The sequence below is a fragment of the Trematomus bernacchii genome, unplaced genomic scaffold, assembly GCF_902827165.1.
Source record: "Trematomus bernacchii unplaced genomic scaffold, fTreBer1.1, whole genome shotgun sequence".
Taxonomy (NCBI): Eukaryota; Metazoa; Chordata; class Actinopteri; order Perciformes; family Nototheniidae; genus Trematomus; species Trematomus bernacchii.
In genome coordinates this window covers 2,789,139-2,810,999 of record NW_022987313.1, presented here as the reverse complement: position 1 = coordinate 2,810,999, position 21,861 = coordinate 2,789,139, and the positions used below count along the sequence as shown (strand labels likewise).

Here is a 21,861-nt window from a genome sequence, read left to right as displayed (position 1 = left end):
TCAGTGCCAAAAACCTTATTTGTTAAACATCAGCTGCAACCCTGCATGTTTGAAGTGACTTGAATGTATACATTTGTCCGTGTAGGCAATCTACACAAATGCATGTGTACATGTGGTTGTGCATACATGCCCAGCAACTGCCATCCTGTTTCCATTGCAAGAGAGCATTAAGTAGCCTTGTGGGGAAGCTGTAATACAGCCTAATGCACCTGAGAGCCCTGAAATCTATAACCATCATCTACATCTTCCTGATATTACTGGAACCGTCTCTGTTACTGTTGTTTCAGATAGGAATCTCCAGGGAGAGCTTTCCCCTCCACTGCTGCAGGGAGAGGTACAGGGGGGTGTAGGTAGAGGAGGGAGAGGAAGGAGAGAGAGAGAGAGTGTGTGTGAGAGGAAGGAGAGATAGAGTGTGTGAGGCAGAGATGCACCTCTCCATTTCCTCAAGGTGATTCACCTTAATGCACGCTGAAATCAATGTGAAATTGAACTGAAAATTGAACTTTCGGCAGAGTAATGTGGAAGACATGTTGTTATTAAATCTTTTCCTATAGCCATGTAACCGGCTGACTGAAACGCTTCTGAATGCTTGTTTTTAACACCGTGGCACCATGGTGTCCTTGATGGAGACCCTGCTATTGGTCCTCCCGGGACCCCTAGACTTCACAAGGGGGCACACCTGCCACTTAGAGGCAGTATTGATGTAGCAGCAGGCACTTATTGGGCTAAAGCTGCATTCAGTTTTGATGGTGGGCTTCATTGCTCTCAATCTCCACGGCATCTGTTGCGCCCACCACCTCCATTTGGCGAGACAGGTGTTTTGATGCATCCGACCAGGCCTCCCTGTAATCTCTACTGTTTTCTTCATAAAAAGTCACCACCGTTTTCCCGACTGCGTGCTCGCTTGCTCCAGCTGGCACGAGTCGCCATGGTAACACACACCGGTTTTCACGAAATCCGTCGCTGCTTAAGGGCAAGAGGAGAGATGAATAAACTAATGAGATTATAAATTATTGTCGGTATAGCTGAACAGTCGGGGCACTGCACACGTGAGGAGAAAGTTTATGGGGCCCATTGTGTGTGACTATGGTCTTCTGTAATGTGTTTAAAGATGAGGAAGTAACTGGAGGAAGCCACCCCGCGCCTCATATACAAACTAGCACTTTCGCGCCGCCTTATTGCATGATCAATTCCGGCCCCGCCTGTCCCCCCTTCTTCTTCTTCTTCTTCTTCTTCTTCTTCTCCTTTCTCCTCTATGAATTACCCAGTTGTGTTTGAGATGAAGAGAGGTTTCTCCGTGTCTCCACGCAGGCTGCAACTCCGCGTATCGCCCGCCTGTCCAGCGGTCCAGAGCCGCAGCTCCCCCGGGCTGCATTGTGGAGAAGCCGACCTGCATCCTAAAGCCAATCGGGGTTCTTTTCTTTTTTTTCACTCTTTCCCTCTCTCTCCCGGTTTTTATCCTCCACCTCATTGCAGTCTTATCACGTCCCCCCCTCCCTCCCCGTGCTCTGCCCCCCCTCCCTCCCCATCCGCCTGAGCCGCTACAGGAGAGGAGAGAGAGGGAGAAGAGTGCGGCTGAATGTGAACGACATGTCGACAGTCAGCCTCTAAAGTGTTTTCTCGGTCGTTCCCTAATTCTTTGGCGGCGGACTGAGTGAGTATTACCCGCATCCCTGCTCTGCTAAGCGTCGCTGTGTGGATCAGAGAGGCTGCCGGGGAGAGACAGACAATGGGGAATGCAATTGGATTGCGTTACTCTGCCAAGGATTTTCATACATAGCCTGGTAAATGTCTTAATAGCTTCTGTTAATGACTATAGGCTGTTTAATTGGTCATGCTTTAATTCTACTAACTATTACAATTTGTGTGCTGTAATGTTAGGGGCTAATTGATTTTCTTGGAGGGCTGTGGGCTATCCAGGCTGATAGCCCCGTGCATTTGATGTGTGATGCTGCTTTGCCTGTGCGGGTCTGTGCTGGGAGCAGGGGCCCATGTAAAAAAGCGTGGAGCTTGGTTGAGGCTCTGTGTGTTCTGACGGACAGAGAGGACGGAGAGGTAGACACTGGAATTATGTGACATGAATAATATGGCGTGGAATAAGCGGTGACCGTCATCTCTCTGGTTCGCTTGCGTCAGTGTGCAGGTCTAGAGGAGAAGAGAGAGGGGAAAAAAGTCTGAAGAAACACTGGGAGAGAAGCCACACCTGTGTCCGGCCTGTTTTCAGATGGACATGACAGACAGACAGATGGACGGACCGAGTTTTACATTCTGCTGTGCTGTCACCACTCAACACATAAGTCCTCTCCTTTCTTGTTGCCCTAATGATGCAGAGCTATGCCGACTGCTGACTAGTCCACTCGGCTGATTGAAGAAAGAACCTTGAGTGTTGACTGTGTTTCTTTTTATTAAGGAGAGACAGCCATCCACCAAAGCAGAATTTAACAGGAGGGATCCCAGTGGTCTGTCTGGACTCACTATTGATCTCCGCCATACGGGGGGCTTCGGGCCCAGTAATAAACAATGCATTTCCTTTGACAAATACGAAGACCTACTGGGACTCTGAATGGGTTGTTTTCTGTATCGTTTTCCAATTTGTCAAACACTATTGAGCACGTTGGCCTAGATTGTCCTGTGTTCTTTGTGTTTGAAGCTTACATGCTCTAAAACACTTGGGTGTATTGTTGTCGTGTTAAGAAGAAAACATGCTTTTTTTTGTATGCCTCTCCTTGTGCTTTAATTGTTGTATACTCCAACAAGTATTGCAGCACTGCTCTGGTTTTTGTTATGAAAGCTCACACTCATCCTCACGTGTCCAGCTACCTGTTTCTGTACTTGGCAGGCTTTGAAAGCACACTTTTAAGATATGGTTTGACCTTTTCTCACATTGTTTTCACCACGCACACACATGTAACTTGGCTATGGCGCTGTTTTCTCTGTGAGCTATAGGCGTACATTGTGTGCAGGGCGAGAGAAGGGCTTTGATGTAATCAATATCAGATTTCAGCTGTTTCACTGTGAGCTCTCATCCTGAGTGGCAGTCTTGACTGACTTCTTACTGCTTATGCAATCCCACTCCTCTCTCCCACCTCACCCGTTTTCTTCTTCCTTTGCACCTACTCTCTGCCCATTACTCTTCCTTTATCTGTCTGTCTCTCCTTTGCTCCATTCCTTCACCTTGTTCCCATTTTTCCTCCTCCTCCTCTTCTCATTTTCACCTCTCCCCTTCATCTTTTTTCGTTGTCATAATCATCTCTGTGATTGCTCTTCCTCTCCCGGGCGGTGGTGTTTTCACTGCTGCCTCCTTGTCTAACTCGCTGATGCTAGATTATTGCTGTATGATTACAGCTACCATACCATGATGATCATTATTGCATTTCGCACGACAGTGTTCAACAGCAGATCGAGATGCTTTATCCAATTTAGATCCCAGTAAGACTTGAGAGGAAATATCCCCATGCAAGACTCATATCTCAGTTTTTGTTGTTGTTGATTTTTGTTTCCACGGAGCACTGCAACTCTGTACTCATGTTGTTGTTACAGCAGTGGCATCCCCACCATCACCATCACCATCACTATCAGCATCAGTTCATGTTCCTGCCCGTCATCTCGCTGCCTTCACATCAGCCCTTTTGAACATTTTGAAGAGTTTGGATTCGCAGCGACGCTTTCACTCCACTGTCATTACCACAATAATGATTATGACAGGACTCGATGGCTGTTGATAACCTAACATATTCTGCTGATTGATAATATGGGGGTTTTCGTGCCTCATCCTTCTGTTCTCTGATTGCCATTCATCTTATTAAATGGAGCAGTTCATTAGACAGAAGCATTATGAATCTGATTTGCATCTGCCCATATTCATATTGCATACAAACAAAACATGCGTGACATTTCAGCTTCACCGGGCATTTGAGAGTACAGATGAATATATTCATTACAACCTTCCCCAATTCACTTGTCCAAAAAGCCACTCTGAAAATGGTAACATGTGATTCACAGGTGGCCTAGCCCACATGTTTACCTTTGTTTTGAGATTTTCAATGTCAGTATTTGAATCTTTAATGCAAAAGCAGTGTTGAAGAAGCTGAGGGATTGTTAGCGTGTTGTTTTTATATCAATGTTCCATGCATTCATGAGCCCTGTGGATCCAAAGCTGTGTTTTCTTATGCTTAATGCATCTTACATATGTTTACCATGGCTCTGCTCATATCACTGCATACTGTGGCCTCCAGTTGGCCTATACATCATTATTCCGATGTAATGTAATTCTTTCCCCGTGGCGCTCGGGTCTGTGTAATTTAACTTTTATTTCTGACTGCTTTAGTATGCTTCTGATGTATCATCAATCTGATTCATCCTGAACTGACTTTTGTTGTTGCCTCCCTGCCTGTTTGCCCTCTTTTAATCTTGTGTATGTGTGTGTCTGTGTGGGTGGGTGTACATGTATGTACCTGTGTGTGTGTGTGTGAATGTATGTGCCTGTGTGTGTGTGAATGTATGTGCCGTGCCGCTCCACGCAGTGCGGTGAGGGGCCGATGCCGGGCTTTAGCCCCAGGCTGCTGAGCTGAGAGGGAGAAGCAGGAGGATGCAGTGGGTCGCTCTGGCAGTGGCCCTGGGGTGTGTGTGTATGTCCCGGGCGTCACACACCCCCACCCCTACCCCCACCTCCACACACACTCCTCTGGTGGACAACTCGGAGGAGGAAGTGGACGAGCCGTGCTTCGAGCCGTGCACGTGCGAGGTCAAAGAAGGCGTGCTGCACGTGCACTGCGATGGGCGGAGCTTCACTAATGTCAGCCAGGTATGACGACTGTTCGTTCTTGTCCGTCACGTGGAACTGCACTGCTCTGCACTTTATTGCGCTGACATTTATCTCATTATCATACCGTATCTCCAAGTCTAATATCCTGTCTCTAATGTGGCTTATGGCTGTTTCTAACTGTTGGATTCATGTAATTAATAAGATAACTAATCAGACCTCTAATTAATCATTCAGGTGTCACAGTCATGGGTCCGCCCTTTTAAACTCAACATCCAGAGGAACTCTCTGAGGCGTCTCTATAGCAACGGGTTTCAGCACCTTGGCAACGCAGTGTCGATAAACCTTGGCAACAATGCACTCCAGGACATCAAAGTGGGAGCTTTCAACGGGTTGGCCAAACTCAGACGCCTGTACCTCCACGAGAACAAGCTGGAGGTCTTCAGAAACGACACCTTCGCTGGCTTGGAGGCCTTGGAATACCTCCAGGTAGGCTGGAGTAGATAAACCATGTTGAGGACACATGAGTGATGGGATAATTGACAAATTTGCCCCAAGATAAGAATATAATATATGAGAGTTATTCGCTAGCAGGTTCTTAAGATATCTGTGCAGTTTCAAAAGCAGAGTGCCTCAGCTTTTCCTGCTGCATTCAGCCTATTTTTCCAATTGCAGCAATTATATGATCATCACATTTTCTCTTTATACCTGCAGGCTGACTACAACGTGATCAAACGAATCGACAGCGGTGCTCTGAGGTTCCTCTACAAGCTCCGGGTTCTCATCCTCAACGACAACCTGATCCCCATATTGCCTGCTCATCTGTTCAGGTTAGATTCTTTATTATTTCTCTGCAAAGTTATTACATTATGCAGGGATGGATCTGTAGAAATATCCGCGTCAGACACAATTAGCCAGTCTGTACTTTTTGTTGAACTCATGTTTCTCTGGCAAACTATTTCGTATCATAAAAGGCGGATTAATCGTCAGATAGAAAGAGTTCTTAGCAGTAGAAAGTGTGAAACCATTATTTTCACTTACTATCACATTGTCCTTTCATCTAACCTAGCTTACTATCCCCCTACTCCTTCTGTTTTAGATCTGTGTCTCTGACTCATCTGGACCTGCGGGGAAACCGTCTGAAGAGCCTGGCATATGCTGGGACCCTGGAGTACGTCGGGCGCTCCCTGATGGAGCTGCAGCTGGAGGAGAATCCCTGGAACTGTGGCTGCGAGGCGGTGCAGCTCCAGCAGTGGCTGGGTCAGATCCCCTACACGGCTGTCGTCGGGGACGTTACCTGCGAATATCCCTTCCACCTTCACGGCAAGGACCTGAGGGAAATTCCCCGCAAGGAGCTGTGCGCTGACCTCCCGGATAAAGAGATACAAACCGAAGGGGGTGGACCGTCAGCAGGATCACAGCCCCAACATTTACCCCCAAACTCTAAACCCAACTCCCATCCGGGGCGGGTCCGGCCCACTAAACCCTCCTCCATGGTCCACGGCCGCCAGAACACGCACACCTCCTCCACTTCGTCCTCCTCTTCCTCAGCGGAGAAGAAAGAGAGGCAACCGAGGCCCACTAAAAGGCCTCGACCCTCCAAGACATCCCCCACTCGCAGTCTGATGCCCAACCAGAATCCCCCCGTGGCTGGCTACCAGACACGACCCCCCATCCCCATCATTTGTCCCCTGGGCTGCACTTGCAACCTGCACATCTCCGACCTGGGTCTAACCGTCAACTGCAAGGAGAGCGGCTTCCTCAACGTTTCCCAGCTCACACCTCGGCCCCTCAACGGCCGCAAGCTGTACCTGAGTGGAAACTTAATCCAGAGGATCTATAGCACGGACTTCTGGAATTTCTCCAGCCTCGACCTGCTTCACCTGGGGAACAACCGCATCTCGTACCTCCAGGAGGGGGCCTTCTCCAGCCTCCCCACTCTACGGAGCCTCTACCTGAACGGGAACAACCTGGAGAGGCTCAGCCCCCACATGTTCCTGGGGCTGCAGGATCTGAGGTAGGATTTCTTTGTCTTTTTACATCATTCATAGCATTTCAAGCACGTTCCCCTTCATCGCACTTCAAAGTAATTCATATACCTTAACCACATGTCAGCTCAGGTATTTAGATATTTGTTTTAAGTCTGAGGAAATTCACTGCGATACAGGCATCGCACGGAGCAGAACATTTTGATTACCATTGTGCAGGGATTTGATTGAAATGAAGAGGTGTCCTTTCTCTTTTAGGAGTTTGTCACGCTGACTGATGGCATGCTTCACTCGAGGTGTATGAGTGACAACGGGAAAATGAATGTTTTTCTTTCGTATTTGCATACAGAAGTGTTAATAAGGGGGTGAGACGTCTGGATGGTGCCAGGAATGTGTTTACAGTGATGCATATGTATCATTGTCAGATTAGGCTTACAAAAATAAATCCTCTTCAATTAATGTATACAGCAAATATCATCTGTCAGTAAGTCTATTTATTTGGTGAGCGGTGAGTGTTTGATTCTGACAGCAGGTCAACTTTCATCCTTAAGAAAAAGAAGGTTAGTTGCATAATCCGATCGTATTAAAAACATTATTTAGCCTTTCAGCTCCACTGTCTCTCTATTTCAAGATGAGGTTCAGACATATTCATTTGACTTTTTATCAATGATAAAGATTCCCTCGGGATGTTCAAAAAGTCTTCCTTTAACCTCCTTAGCCTTTGTTAGGGACTTTGTAAGCAATAAGTCATTTAAGAATATTACAGCAATCAAAGTATATTTGATAACTAGCAAGGAAAAGTCTTCCGTCATATTTAATTCCTCTCTTAATTCCCACTGAGTTTCTATTATTGGAATCTCGAGAAAATTGAAAAATGCCTTAAATTGGACATAATGATTAGGCATTAGCCAAGACTAGTGTGAGAAGTCATCAGTGGGAAATTATACAATATCATTTTGACACTGATCAGGTAATCAGCAGTGAAAAGTGCACACTAAATCACATTTCTGTTGTGACTTCTTTACATAAATATTCAATTATGTTAGATAGATAGATAGATAGATCGTACTTTATTGATCCCAAATTGGGAAATTGTTTTTGTTACAGCAGCATAAAAGGCATTTTACAATAAAACAAAATATACAAGAATAGAAATAAAATAAAATAAAATATAAAATAAAATATAAAATATACATGTCAAAATACAAAATATACATACAGATATTATATATATATATATATATATATATATATACAAATATACAAATATATATATATTCAAAATATATGGAATTATGGAGTATTAAATATGAAACAGATTATGTGTGTATTATTATCATGCTGAGATGCAAGAGAGGTAAATTATACTTTAAAACAAATCGAGAACATTCATACTGTGCTTCAATTAATAACTACTTTTTTATACAACACAAAGAATGTGTGATATTATATTGATGTATCTTTAATGTCAGATATCATGAACTACTGATGTAGTTTTATTCAACATGACATCTCCACCACTTGTCCTCCTCTTTCCACAGTTAATCTTGAGTGACTGTCTTTTTCTGTCTTTTAAGGTACCTTTATTTCGAGTACAACGAGATCCATCAGATAGATCCTGGGACTTTCAACTCCATGCCGTCCCTGCAGCTGTTGTTCCTAAACGCCAACCTGCTGCAGAGCCTCCCGCTCGGTGTGTTTTCTGGAGTTAATCTGGCTCGACTCAATCTGAGAAACAACCACCTTCTGCTGCTTCCTATGGAGGGCGTGCTGGAACACCTCACCGGACTGCGACAGGTCGGTACAAACATTCGACTTTATTCGCTGAGCGTTTTGAGGGGGTTTCGCTGCGGGAGGATGCTCCAAAAAATGATCCTGGTCTGCTAACCTGCTGGTGTGTAAATGACTCACATACCTGGCATGAAGCTTTTAGCAGATTCACGCCAAATAACAGGCATTAATTAGTGACTGACAGTGGCAGGGTGAAACATGGAGATGATTGAAATAGGCCTAATTATAGAAGGGTATGTTTATTTTGAATGTCAGCCGATGAGATTAAAAGAACTAATAGATTTCCGAGACACATAATATTATCACAGCTTGATGAACTAAACAGAAGAAGCTGAATCAATCTTCTGAAACTTCTGTCAGCCTCCTGATCTCCTGGCCTCTGGCACAGCTGCAGTTTCCTCCGCCATCATGCATCGTCTGTTGTTTTGAGAGCGCTGCTGTGGCATGTGGGACTCTGGTTGCGCCTCAGGTATTCTAATTGGAAAATTGCAATTGACTCGATTTGCATAAGTGGTCTTAATAAATCAGTAACTAAACTGGAGAAAGCTGAACCCCTCAAGTTTTTGAGCATGGTTGTAATTAAGGCACCTTTTTGTAAATAACATTTTTCCTACTACAGTTTGTGGTAAATTCACTGTTTGTGTTAGACCGTACCTCGCACACTTAACTGCAGAATGATGGGACTGTAGCTGTACACAATGCGCCGATAAGGACCGAGGTATTACATTTTCCATCCTGCCTCCTCTCACTTCAGCAAATGTACTGTACCAGGCTTTTCTTAGGCAGCCGGAGTAGAATTAGCTAAGGTGGGTGTGGATTAGCCTGAATGTCATTGTGAATTCCGGTTTGACTTTTCTCTGTGAAAAAGTCCCAATCCTAGCTAGTGTGGGTGAGGCTGGCAGTTCAGAGGCTGTTTCTAAATGTTTGCTCAGGGGAAGGACGACGGTGGTTTATGCAGCTGGAGGAACCGTGTAGAAGTGTATTGTGTTTTTGTGCCGCTATACGCCTCTGAAGACCAAGAGCATTAAAGCATTCACCAAATGGAAGTGCACCGGGCCATATTCATAAAGCCCAGCTGTATCACCATTGTAGAGCTCAAAATCTGCAGCACGGTAATTGAATTCATTCATTTACCAGGGTTGTTATTCATATGACAAAGCCACATTAGCGCAAACCATGGACTGCAGAAAAAATAAATGTGACAATGATATCACCTGTTGACTTACTGCTGGCCTTTTGGAGGCTCGGAAAGTGGGATTTCTGGGCGCCGACGTGTGTTTTTGGAGCCAGAGTTTGCACTGTGAAATCAAAGGGTAACACAGATGGGAGCAGGGTGAAGTTTACAGGGGCGGTAAAAAAAATCTCATAAAGCAGTAGCACATATAGCTTAGAGTCAAAGCCAACATCAAGAGCGGGATTATCAGCTACACCCACTTACATCCATGTTATTTTGAAAAAGACCTATGTTGCTGTTTTTCTGTTGCTGTATCCGTTTTTGAGAAAATTAAATTTGTTAATTAATTGTTAAAGAGCTAAATAGTGTTACCTTTAAAAACAACAATAATGAGAATGTTACAAAATGAAGGTGCATCACAATATGAGTCTATGCTAGAAACATGTACACTTCATATAAACAAGGCTTTCTCAGTAAATGCACATGTTGTGTAGTGCAGCTTACTCTCATTATTGCCATCTGAAATGAAAAATCTTGCCTACAGCAACATATCACCTCGAATAATGTCAGATAGAGAAACAATGCAGACTGCAGAAAGCCTACAAACCACACAGATTCACCAGAGGGCCAGATTGACAGGACTGCACAACTCGTAATCACCTGATTATCAGTTTTTGTTTTAATCTGACTTAATACGAACTAATCTTTAAGGGCAATGGTTTGACATTTTGGAAACAAACAGTGATTTGCTCTCTTGCAGAGTTAGATGAGAATGATGATACCACTCTCATATATGTCTGTTCAATATGAGACTGCAGCCAGCAGCTTATTGCTGTGGCATAAACACTGGAAACAGTGAAACAGCTACCCCGGCTGTTTTCATAGGTAACAAAATCGCTGTTTACATCAGGCAATGAAATTAACACCTGCCACCTGCCAAACACAGGGTAAACGTAGGCCGGAGAAATATTCAGGTCACCTGCCACCATGGTGTAATTCCTATAATATATGCCTTTTATATTAAGAAATATGAATGTGTTTTGAAGCAATTTCTATGTTAATTTCAGACCCTGCTTTACATTATATCTAATTAGTTTAAAGTTAAGAAAAAAAGAAATCATGTTTCTTGTTATCGGGGTCTGTGTGGGGTTATATGCACCGCTCCCTAATCTTTGCGCTAAACAGACGGTACTCAATTCAATCACATTCATTCAATGTCACTCACCCAGTCATTGGCTTTCAGCAGTGGAGCTGCATAGTACGTAATTTCCTGTTTAAAAGCTTATTGAAAGACAGTAAAAGCTACAGAAACAATCAAAATGTTATAAGTCAGTTTCACGTGGAAGGCTGCTGAGCCATTACCCTTATAAACGGTTGTTAAAGTCTAGTTTTTTACTTTGTTCAGGGGGTCATCCCTATGTTTCCATGGTCCTACATTCGTGATATAAAATAGCACTGTATGAAATTGGTATGGGCTTTCTTCGCAGTTTGAATTGCAAACGCTTGAAGGGAGATAGACCTTTCCAGTGTGGTAGCAATTGGGACTGTCACTGTGGAGGTATCAATGTCAAAAGAAAACCAAACTACTACAAAAACTAAATCTATCACAAGTGCAAGAGTCCAAAGGTTTCAAGGAGTGTGACATCAGTATGCCAAAAGAAAGCTGTATGTTGGTGATTTTAAATGTAACTTCAAGGAACATTGCTGGGAACCTAAGACCCTTGAAATGTGACATTAATGTGTAATATTAAGAGGATGTTAATATTAATGTGTAATAAGAGGATGTTAATCTTGGGGACACAGATACGCTCCCGTTTTTTTACTAACAGCCAACTAAACTCTCAAATATTAAGGAGTAGCCAATAAGAAAATAAAACACTATAGTCTTTGACATGCATCTTTGACAAAACTGTATTAGAATTCTAGTTTTAATACATTTTACTATGTGAAAGTTAAAACTCTACTTTCTGTTATCAGACTAGCAGAGGAGTCTTGCTATTGAAGCTATTATTCAGCATTAGCAATGCTGTTCAAGTTGCAATCCAGTAGCCAGGACATTCAAATGACGTTGAGAAGGGCATGTGCTTAATGATATTAACATTGATTCAAGTCTAAAACTCAGCTGATAGCCAGGTAATGGAGTTAATTAACACCATGAACGTCCTCAGCAGATCATATCTAATAATTCTATTAAGAGATTACTTGTCAGTGCAACCCTTGCCTCTTCACATCTGGCCATTATTTTCAGTCGGTTTGTTTACACACTCTAAACCAGTGGATATGTTTATGCAGTGAAAACGACTCATACATTTTTTCATAATGTCAGCCAGTATTTCACTTGAATGTGCACAGCGCAGCAAAAACCGGCCACCATAGGTGTTTAGACCTAAATACATTACCTCAATAAAAGCCCCCTGAAATACCAGGCTTTTAGCAGGAATTTGACCAGTCATCTGGCAGGCATACTAATGTATTTTCTATTTCAGGAGGGAAGATGGTATTATTGAGTAAATGCCAATAGAGCCAGTTTACAGCAATATGTTTCACTATGAGATGATCTTTCCTGCAAAATAAGGCAGGCTTTTCTCACTCGTATAGTAATAACCTCAATTAATTATTTTAAATTATCTTTAGGGTTGCATAATATAGACATGATTAATATTGCACTTAGTGTTGCAGTTTGATTTCTACATGAATATGTTGAATTAGAAGTTGAAAGCATTTTAACTGAGATAAATGCACTCACATGCAGTGCTGTGACTGATTTTAGTCAATTTATGTTAGGATTTGTTAAAACAGGTTACCACAACAATTTTATAAAGTATTTAAAACATACATAGAGAAGGAACACACTGTAATATTGGCGTATTGGTCAGCCCTATACTGACATAGTAGCAGTTGTGAAAAATGGATTACTTACAAATTACGAAATGTTCCTGGCCTCTTTTAGTGGATCAGTTGTGTATGTGTCTGCAGATAACACGGTATACACACTTTGCAAGTCATGTCTACATACTTCCCATAGCATCTTTCGGCACACTTCAAACACAGAGTCCAGATATATGATACAGCAGCATTAAAAGTCAGTGTTTGTTTTCCCTCAGAATAAAAGATCAAGGGTATCTTTCCAGACTCGCCATGTTGCACTGATGTTCGGCAATCACACAGAGGCAGAGATGCCAATTTCTCTACTGACAATAGCCTCAATGGACCAGAAACTCTTGCTCTTTGCTCTTTGCTATTACTACCGCTCTCTCTCTCTCTACCTACATGAAACACAAACCGCTGGATAGAACAAGTTCATGCCCCCTCCCAAGGGGTTGTTGTGGGAAATCACTATCTGAGGTAGAAGTCGACGAGGCAGGCAACGGGAGTGTGAGTACACTATGAAAGTAAATTACAACACTTCAGAAATAGACAAAAAAACTCTCCTTAAATGCACTCAACATCAGAGACAGATGAAATCCAACATAGCAAGTGTCCGTGAGTGAATTGCTTTTGACGCATTTCTCTAGCTTCGTATGTATAACGTATCCCATGAAGACAGGTTTCCAATAATAGATTTTAGCGTATACTGCAGATTATTTTCTAATGCACTCTTTTCATTTTGGCTCTGTGTATTATTCAGAAGACAATGAAACACATTCATCAGTATGGAGAAGGCTTGGCAAGCTGAAGCTCAGGGCCGTCTTCTCACCAGAGACTTCAGCAAAATCCCTGCACCAGAACTTCCAAAACCTGCTTATATTGACTATAGTTCTGTGAACTAACTGGAGCAATTCTGATGACTGACAGGATATTTCAGCAATTTGGGCAAAGTGATCAATTATATGACAGACGACTGACGCTGAGAACATCCTGAATTTCTCTCATGATGTGATTTTTTTTTTGTATGGCTTTCAAGTCAATTTTGGACAATTATTGCTTGATCTTTGATCTCGTCATAATGATAAAAACCCACAAGAGCAAAATGTACTCCTCTGCGGCTAAAGCATGGCAGTTTTCATCCAAAGTTGATGGCATTATTTAAATCAGCATGAATATATTTTCTGACAAAAGAGGGTTTTTTTGTATTTCTCATGAATTTCTTTCTGAATATGATAACAAGAAGCATCACAAGAGTGAATGTTTAACTCGAAAACATTTTAAACAAGACTCATGTGGCTGCTTTAACCACAAGAATGCCATGTTTACTGTGTGATAATGATACAGTGCCATTAACATACTGTTACTAAAAAGCTTAGTTTTTACCAAAAAACATGGTTTCATGCACTCAAATTTCCCCCTTCCACCAGCACCTGTCGGGCCAACTGAGGGTCTATAATTTGCGTTCAAAACAGAGCTTTGATTGACAAGTTGACAGCAAATCGCACACTAGGTGACCAGGCGTATAAATTGTAAACGGTGTTAGACATGTTGGGCAGATGCTTCCAAAAGAGAAGGGGTATAGAGCCCCTGGGATCTATGTGAAAGCAAACAATACCTGGAATAAAATGCTTCAAGAATTTCAACCAGATGGAGGATTGTCGTTATGAAAGTTATAAAACAAAAAACAAGCTGACATTTCGGTCGTACCTTGTTTATTCAAAATGTCACCTTGTGTTCATTCAAGCTGATTTACAGCGCCACAATGATTCTGAAACACGGAAAACTGCGCTTTCAATGGACCTTTTATTATATAGTGGAAGTGTTCAAGAGTTAAAACTGCGGCAGAGTATTGTTTCTACTCACTCTCCAGTTGCAATTATGCCATTATCAAAGCCACACAAAAGCCCACAGTGGGCTTACTCCAATAAAGTGGCGGGGCATCCTGTTGTTCAGCGTGATGCATGGGGAAGTAGTCATACAGTTGCTCCCACAACAGCAATGCTGAATCATCTCAAAAGGCATCCATCTATTTCTGCAAGCCTGGGAGTTGGCCTAACCAAATTAGCATGACAACATTTGTGCAAGCTTCTTGGAAATGTGACAGAGAGAGAATATCAGCTTTCATTGCCAATGTCGTTGCTAAAGATATGGAACAGATTAGTTCTGCAGACAATGCAACGAGATGTGAGTGATTCCCTTTGTGCATAATCTACTTTACCCTTTTCAAAATGTGGCAAAGTGAATATTTGAGTTTGTTTTTAGGACACGCAATCAATAGCTTGCAATGAGAAAATGGATTTACGCCCGTACCTATTGGATTATAGCACAGGGGAGAGTTGCATCATTACATCTCGTCTATTGTTGAAAACAAAGTGCCGTGATACTCGTCACACAAAACCTGCCTGCCAGTTTTGTCAATAACCACTTATGTAAACTCTGAGTGGCCTTTATTTTAAACTGAAATATTCCTATAACCCGCTCCATGTGTGAACGAGTTTTAAAGAGAGCACTTGTGTGGTGGTACAAGTTGAATTGGTCACTACTCGGTTGTTCATTATTGAGAGTACACTGTGCCTGTGCGCAGGCATTCAGGAAATGTAAGCACTTCAATATTTTGATGACCCTATAATGACATTATTTACATTAATCAGTACTTTACCACACCTGCATTATTCAAAAAATTATTAAAAAATGCTGGTCGTTGTGGAGAGATGTACTCTATTATGCAAATGCAGAAAAACTCATTTTCAATATACTCTAGCTGGTGAAAAGCGAAGGTAGCAGAACACATAATTTTTCTTGTTGTCGTCCTATTAGAGGGCCAGCTGCTGGATTATTCTTCAACACAAGACGGTTACAAAGTTGCTTATATCTGTGCTCTATATCATGATATATCACAAGCATCTCAGATATATTATCTATTTTTTTGTTTACATTCATAAAGTGATTCATGAATTTGCATTGCACGGCAGAGCGTTAATTAGTGGAGCATTACACAATGACAAAGCGCTATGTTGCTGTGTGTTTCTCCAGGTGGACCTGCAGCAGAACCCGTGGGAGTGCAGCTGTGAGGCAGCGCCGCTGAAGCGTTGGCTGGAGGGTCTCAGCGCGGTGGTGGTGGTGGGAGAGGTGGTCTGCCATTCCCTGGAGAAGACCAAAGGAGTGGACCTCCGCTCCCTCTCCATGGAGCTGCTGTGTCCCGAGCTGGAGCCCCCGGAGGACGAGGGGCTGGAGGAGCAGACAGCCACCTCCACGGGGGCAGCCAGCGGCGTGTCGGAGGGCTACCCCGGCTCCGGGCTGGGCCCCCTGATCCCCCCGGGGAAGGATTCAATCCCTCTTTCGGTGTTAGTGCTCAGCCTGCTGGTGTTGTTTGTGTCGGCATTCTTCGCAGCGGCGGCACTAATCGCCTACGCCCTGAGGAGGAGGGACAAGCTGCCGTTCCGCCGCCAGGGAGAGGTAGACTTGGCGGGCATCCAGATGGAGTGTGGCATCTTCACCGAGCAGACGCACCACCACCACCACCACCATCACCACGGCCTCCCGGAGACGCCGCCCCTGCCCACGGCCGAAAACAACCACGTCTACGACACCATCCTTCCCCCGGAGGCCGGGTCAAAGGGTCCCGGCCCGGCCGCAGCCCCCCACATGTGTAGCAACCCCATCTACAAGGAGGAGCAGGAGGTGAAGCAGCGGCCACAGTTTGCAGCTTCCAAAGACAGCGAGGGAAGATACTGCCCGGCAGCGGAGAAGGAGAGGGAGTGGACTCTAGAGGCGTCCTCGTCCCCCATCAACACCGTCACAGGAGCGATGGGACCCCTGCCCAGTCTCCACGGGAACGGCATGCTCTGCCCCACGGTGATCGACAGCCAAGGCCCCACCCCTAAGGTGGAACTGGTGGACTGCCTCTTCAGACTCCCTGCTCCCGAGTTCAGAGACCTGCCAGACAGATACGTGAGGCCCCCGCCCCGCTACCCTCACCCCCAAGACTCCAAACAGGAAGCCAGACCCGACCAGACGCTGGTGGTCTCCACCGGCAGCTCCACGGCAGGCGGGAGCAGTCAGAGCGAGCAGGGAGCGGGAGATCAGAGAGCCAGACTGAGGATCACACCCGACTACATGGAGGTGTTGGACAGGTCCTACCAGTTTTAAAACTCCCCCCTCCTCCTCCTCTTCTTCCTGCTACCCCTCTTCTCTTGTCTCTTCATCATCTCCCCCTCTGGCGATGAATCATCAGTAACAATGACTCCTGTACAGAGGCTGCTGTGGCTTTGAGAGGAGCCTGTGGGAGAGCGGGACTACACTACACACATGTTTATTCCTGGATAACAAGCTGAGGTCAGTTTTTGTATTCCCCCCCCTACTACTGGCGTATAGGTTGGTATTTGGCAAAGGATTAGCTGATCCCAGATCTCTGCCTGGAGGCCAAACTTCAGCTGCAGCTACTACAGAATTTTTTCTCTCTGTTACGCCTCACAATCGTAAAGTACCGAGGCTCTGTTTTTTTTCTACTCGCCACAATGAGCAGGAGACAGTGTGCTGGTGGGCGTCAGTGTTCATGATATCGGCTCTTTGCAACATCAAACACAGAGTCATAAACTGTGACAGCCAGAAGGTGTGGAGCACAGTAAGATGGAGAAGCGACAGAGACAACGTGAGAGTGAGAGAAACGACTAAAAACAGCCAAGTGCCTTAGCAATGAACAGCCAGCAGTGTGGTCAATGCTTATTTTTCTATGAATACAGATCTATTTATCTAAACAAAGAGGTTTGACTACCAACGGATGGGACGCTGATGGACGACTGAGACTGAAACCAATCAAAGCCGCCGAATAATTGCATTCCCTGGATGAGCCAAAAATAATAATATACCCAGTCGATTATTGGAGTTGTTTGTATGCAGTTCAGTTCATTTTCATCTCATCCAGTTAACTTAATTTGCTTATCCAGCTGATTTTCTACAGGGCTAGACGAGGGACATATCCAGGAATAGTTGGTTGCTGTGTGAAATTTTGAAAAGGTTCTGTTTTTTTGGATGAAAGGATACAGAGATTATTTTTTTGAATGCAAGAAAAATCAATGGAAAGCCGACAAACAGAAGGACTTTGTGGCAATGGATGCATTTTGGATTTCTTAATCAGCCAGACTTAATGAGGCCACATGGACCTCTGCTCCCCGTTTTCTTTCATCGGACCAACGGCACAGACGCTACTGTATTGATTTTTAATTATTTCTCAGAGGAAAATTGAATGGCAAAAAAAAAACAATGGACAAAAAAACCTACAGGACGCAAAGGCATTTTTTTTGTCAAAAAAAAAGACAGACACTCCTATCAACTATCGATTATTATCTTTTACGGAGGTACCTTTTTATGCTTTCATCTCCTGACAATAGTAGAGGCAGTTGTGAATATATTTATTCTTAGTTTTTGCGTGTTGAAGCTCTCCTGTAAGGGATCATGTTATATTAATGTATAGGATGATTCTGCATCTGGTTCAGCCTTCTTACCGCCGACCCACGAAATACAATAAAGGGTGCTACGTAAAAAATAAACCTTGCGATGGTAGCTCTGTGTGACAAATTGACACACACACACACACATGCCATGACCCCCGTAAATGCACACTCACTCTCTCTGTCTCCATGCTTTTAAGTGCATGAACAAAACAGCCTGAGGTATGCTAAGCCTGTGAGCTTGTCCACGCAGCGTGTTGAGAGATCAGATGAGAGCTGAGCCTGAAGGGCTCCTTTCACACTAAAGGGCGGAGATATAAGTTAATAGTGTGGAATCTACCACATTAATGCTATAGAATCAATACAATCTATTTGTAAAATAAGGACATGTGGTGCTGGTGGCCTCGAGGCCAAGGTCGTGAATTGCTCTCCCTCTTGCTCTGTTTCTTTCTTAATGATTTCCTCCAGCTCACTTCTCTCTGCTTTCATCTCTGGGTTTGATTTGCTCTCTTCTTTTATTCTCCTCTTTTTATTCCTCTCCTCCTCACTGTTGTCTTTGCTTCCCCCGTTCCCTCTCTTCCTCTCTTCGTTGCTCTGGCTGTCAGCTCAGCCTCTCAGGACAGACGCAGAGAGAAGCTGCTCTATATGCTGCTCCACACACAGGTAGCTCGCGCTAAAGTGTGTCTACGTGTGTGTGTGTGTGAGAGTGTGTGTTTTTGTGTTTCCTTCTGCTGCGCTCTTTCCATCCTTCGGTGATGAGTGCACTTCTTCAGACGCCTCCTCACTCTCAGTGTTCAGGACTCTGTTGCACAGATAATCCCCCTGTGGGTGTGTGTGTGCGCGCACATGCGGGACTGTGTGTGTATATTCAGAGGGGTGTGCCTTTGTTTGTAGGTGTGTGTGTTTAAGAAGTGTGTGTGTGCAGCTAGTTGAGTGTCTGTGTGTGTGTGTGAGCGTGACGAAGAGAGTGAGTGTGGCGCCACAGCCTCAGTCCAGCCTTAATCCTCTAAGCTGTGTAGTTCACTCATGCCACATCAGCCCCATTGTGTCTACAGACAAAGAAGCGCAGTTAAAACTAAATGCCAGTTAAAGCAACAAACGACTAATTATAGCATCATTCTCTCCGTCCTTTTCTCTCTCTCTCGTTCTTGCTTTTTAACGCTTCCTTCTCACTTCCTTCGCCCGATTTCTGCAACACTTTCTGTTCTGGACTCGTTCCAGCTGTGTGTGCGAATGCATTTTGCACTTGTGTTTCCCTGTATGCGGGTGTATGTGTGTTTAACTATCTGACAGTTTTGCCATGGTTCATGTGTTTGGGTCCTGTCAGAGCTGTCCTGTCACTGTGTGAAAAAAATCATTCATTTCCCAGAGTCGAGGATGAAAGAGTCTTTAGACTTCAAACGCCTGCGGGCCTCTGTGGCTTAGATTGCCTCTCGCTCTTCCTCCACCGCCGTGTCATTTATTCCTTTAAAAAAAAAAAACACAAAAAAAACAGTGCCGCTGTGGCATCGGTTAAGTAGTGATGGCAGAGACACGGAAAGGAGCTGGACAATTAGCCTGATTAAAACACTGTCATTTTGCATAATAGATTTTGTCTGGGCTGCGAAAGGCGGATCCTTTCTGAGGGAGCGTGTGTGTGTGTGTGTGTGTGTGTTTGTTTGTGTGTGAAGGCATGAAACCATATTCTTCTCTGCATAAATATGTGGGGTATTAAAAATGCACAGTTGGGCATAGTTTGATGTCAGTGAAGAGGGATCTATTTAAAAGTCATGGTGCATCGCTGCAGAAGCTTTGGTGTTTGGGCATGACAAATAGTTGTGGTAGAGCTGGTCATCCCTCACAAACACACACACACACACATAAACACAAGTATTGCAGATGTGCGTGCACACCCTTTCTTCACACAAACACAGATGCACAAGTAAACAAAGTCCATTTGAATATGTACACAAACTGCACATACAAACACACATGCAAACCGGCGGTGCTGCAGAGCCGTGATGTTGTTTGGTTGCTCTGCATTGCAGTAATCGGCTCCACTCTTCTGCTGTGCTCTCACCCACAGACAATCTCTGGCTCTCAATGGACGACATCAGCAGCAAGGGAAATACCTACAAAGAGATGGAGAGGCATAGAGAGCGTGTGAGGGAGAGAGTGAGATGGAGATGGAGAGGGGAGGGTAAGGAGGATTCTGGAAGGGAGAGGACGATGAGAAGGTATGGGAGGGAAAAGAGGGACTACAGAGGACAGAGGGAGATTTAAGGGGAGGATGGGAGGAGATGAAAAGAAGGGGGAGAAAGATCAGCGAGCGGGTGTTTCCAGGCTTAAGGCTGCCGGAGGACTTGTTCATTCGTGAGCGAGGGGATCGTTGGAGTAGGTAGTGAGACGCAGAGAAGAAGAAAGCACTTACAGTATGCGGTGTGAGGCAGACATAGTGAATCCACACATCGTATGTCCGCCTTTGCTTTGTGTCTGCTCTCCGGCACACGACGCCACCCACATGATCTCTGAGAAGACTCGGAGCTCAATTACATGTCTGCCAAACAGCTACGGTCAGAAGAGGAAGATTTCCGTGCCTCCTAGTGTAACATGACAATACATATTTACAGTGCTGTGATGCAAAATGGCAGATAATTCGGCATGTTGCCTAGGTGTTATTATAGTAAGCTGATATGTGTCTGTTACTGTGTCATCCTGCCGTTGCAGTAAGCTGTAGTGGAGACACTAAGATGGCAGGGAGTGGGCCTGTTCGACGTTGAAAGCATCACACGAGCTCTACAGGCCTTGTGCTGCAGTTTTCAGTGTGTGTGTGTGTGTGTGTGTGTGTGTGTGTGTGTGTGTGTGTGTGTGTGTGTGTGTGTGTGTGTGTGTGTGTGTGTGTGTGTGTGTGTGTGTGTGTGTGTGTGTGTGTGTGTGTGTGTGTGTGTGTGTGTGTGTGTGTGTGTGTGTGTGTGTGTGTGTGTGTGTGTGTGTGTGTGTGTGTGTGTGTGTGTGTGTGTGTGTGTGTGTGTGTGTGTGTGTGTGTGTGTGTGTGTGTGTGTGTGTGGTTGGTTTTATATCAGGCACATTTATATGAGTTTAAAGGTTTGTGTGTAAAAGAATGAGAACAGACAGAATAATGAGAGTATGGATGAAAGAGTTTGATTTTTTTTTTTATTCTCACAAAGACATACCCTTTAAGAAAAAGATTCTCCCACATACTTCTAAGCCTACGCACATCCATAAAAGTTTCCACTCTTCACCTTAGGTTTTTTTGCAGTGAAAAATGCGGGGAAATTTAAATGACCTGCTGATCATTCATCACTGAAATTATTTAGTTTTCACTCGGATGTAACTATGCTATTATTGATTATTTTGTTTTCCAATTTTCCGCTTTTTTAATATTCACTTTATGAGAATTATGCGCTGAATTGAGTTACAACGAGCCTCAGGATCAGTGTCTTTCTAAACCCGCTATAAGACTGTGTGGATCGTACCATAAATTTGGATTTGTGAATGTGTCTCCCTGCTGTTTGGACTTGTTTCCTCCCCCGTCAGGAGGGAGCCAGCAGCGGAGGATTAGCGCTACCTCAGCACAGGAAAGCCTGGTGGCTGCAATTGCTCAGCTCCCATCACCACCTAAATACCTCAGCTGGTGGTTTTAGTATTGAGAGGCAGTGGGCCACACAACTGTCGACGTTGCACTCCATTTATGATAAACTTAAGTCGGTCTTAATCTCCATCCGACGCCGTGTGTTGAACCAGTGTTTGGAACAACATGTTTATCTGGAGAGTGTTGCTGGGAGCCAGGGGAAGGCACCCGTTCACTGAGATAACCCACAACATCTT

General features: G+C 44.3%; 1 protein-coding gene across 1 annotated transcript; it reads left to right on the top strand.

Annotated features, from left to right (window-relative positions):
• Window positions 1-1,531: 1,531 nt before the first annotated feature.
• Window positions 1,532-18,128, top strand: LOC117476395 (SLIT and NTRK-like protein 3). Its single transcript, XM_034122941.1, has 7 exons — window positions 1,532-1,784; window positions 4,524-4,804; window positions 5,000-5,251; window positions 5,477-5,592; window positions 5,862-6,779; window positions 8,328-8,547; window positions 15,617-18,128. Exons 2-7 carry the CDS (start codon window positions 4,589-4,591, stop codon window positions 16,730-16,732), a joined length of 2,838 nt encoding a protein of 945 aa, XP_033978832.1. The 5' UTR covers window positions 1,532-1,784; window positions 4,524-4,588; the 3' UTR covers window positions 16,733-18,128.
• Window positions 18,129-21,861: the final 3,733 nt, after the last annotated feature.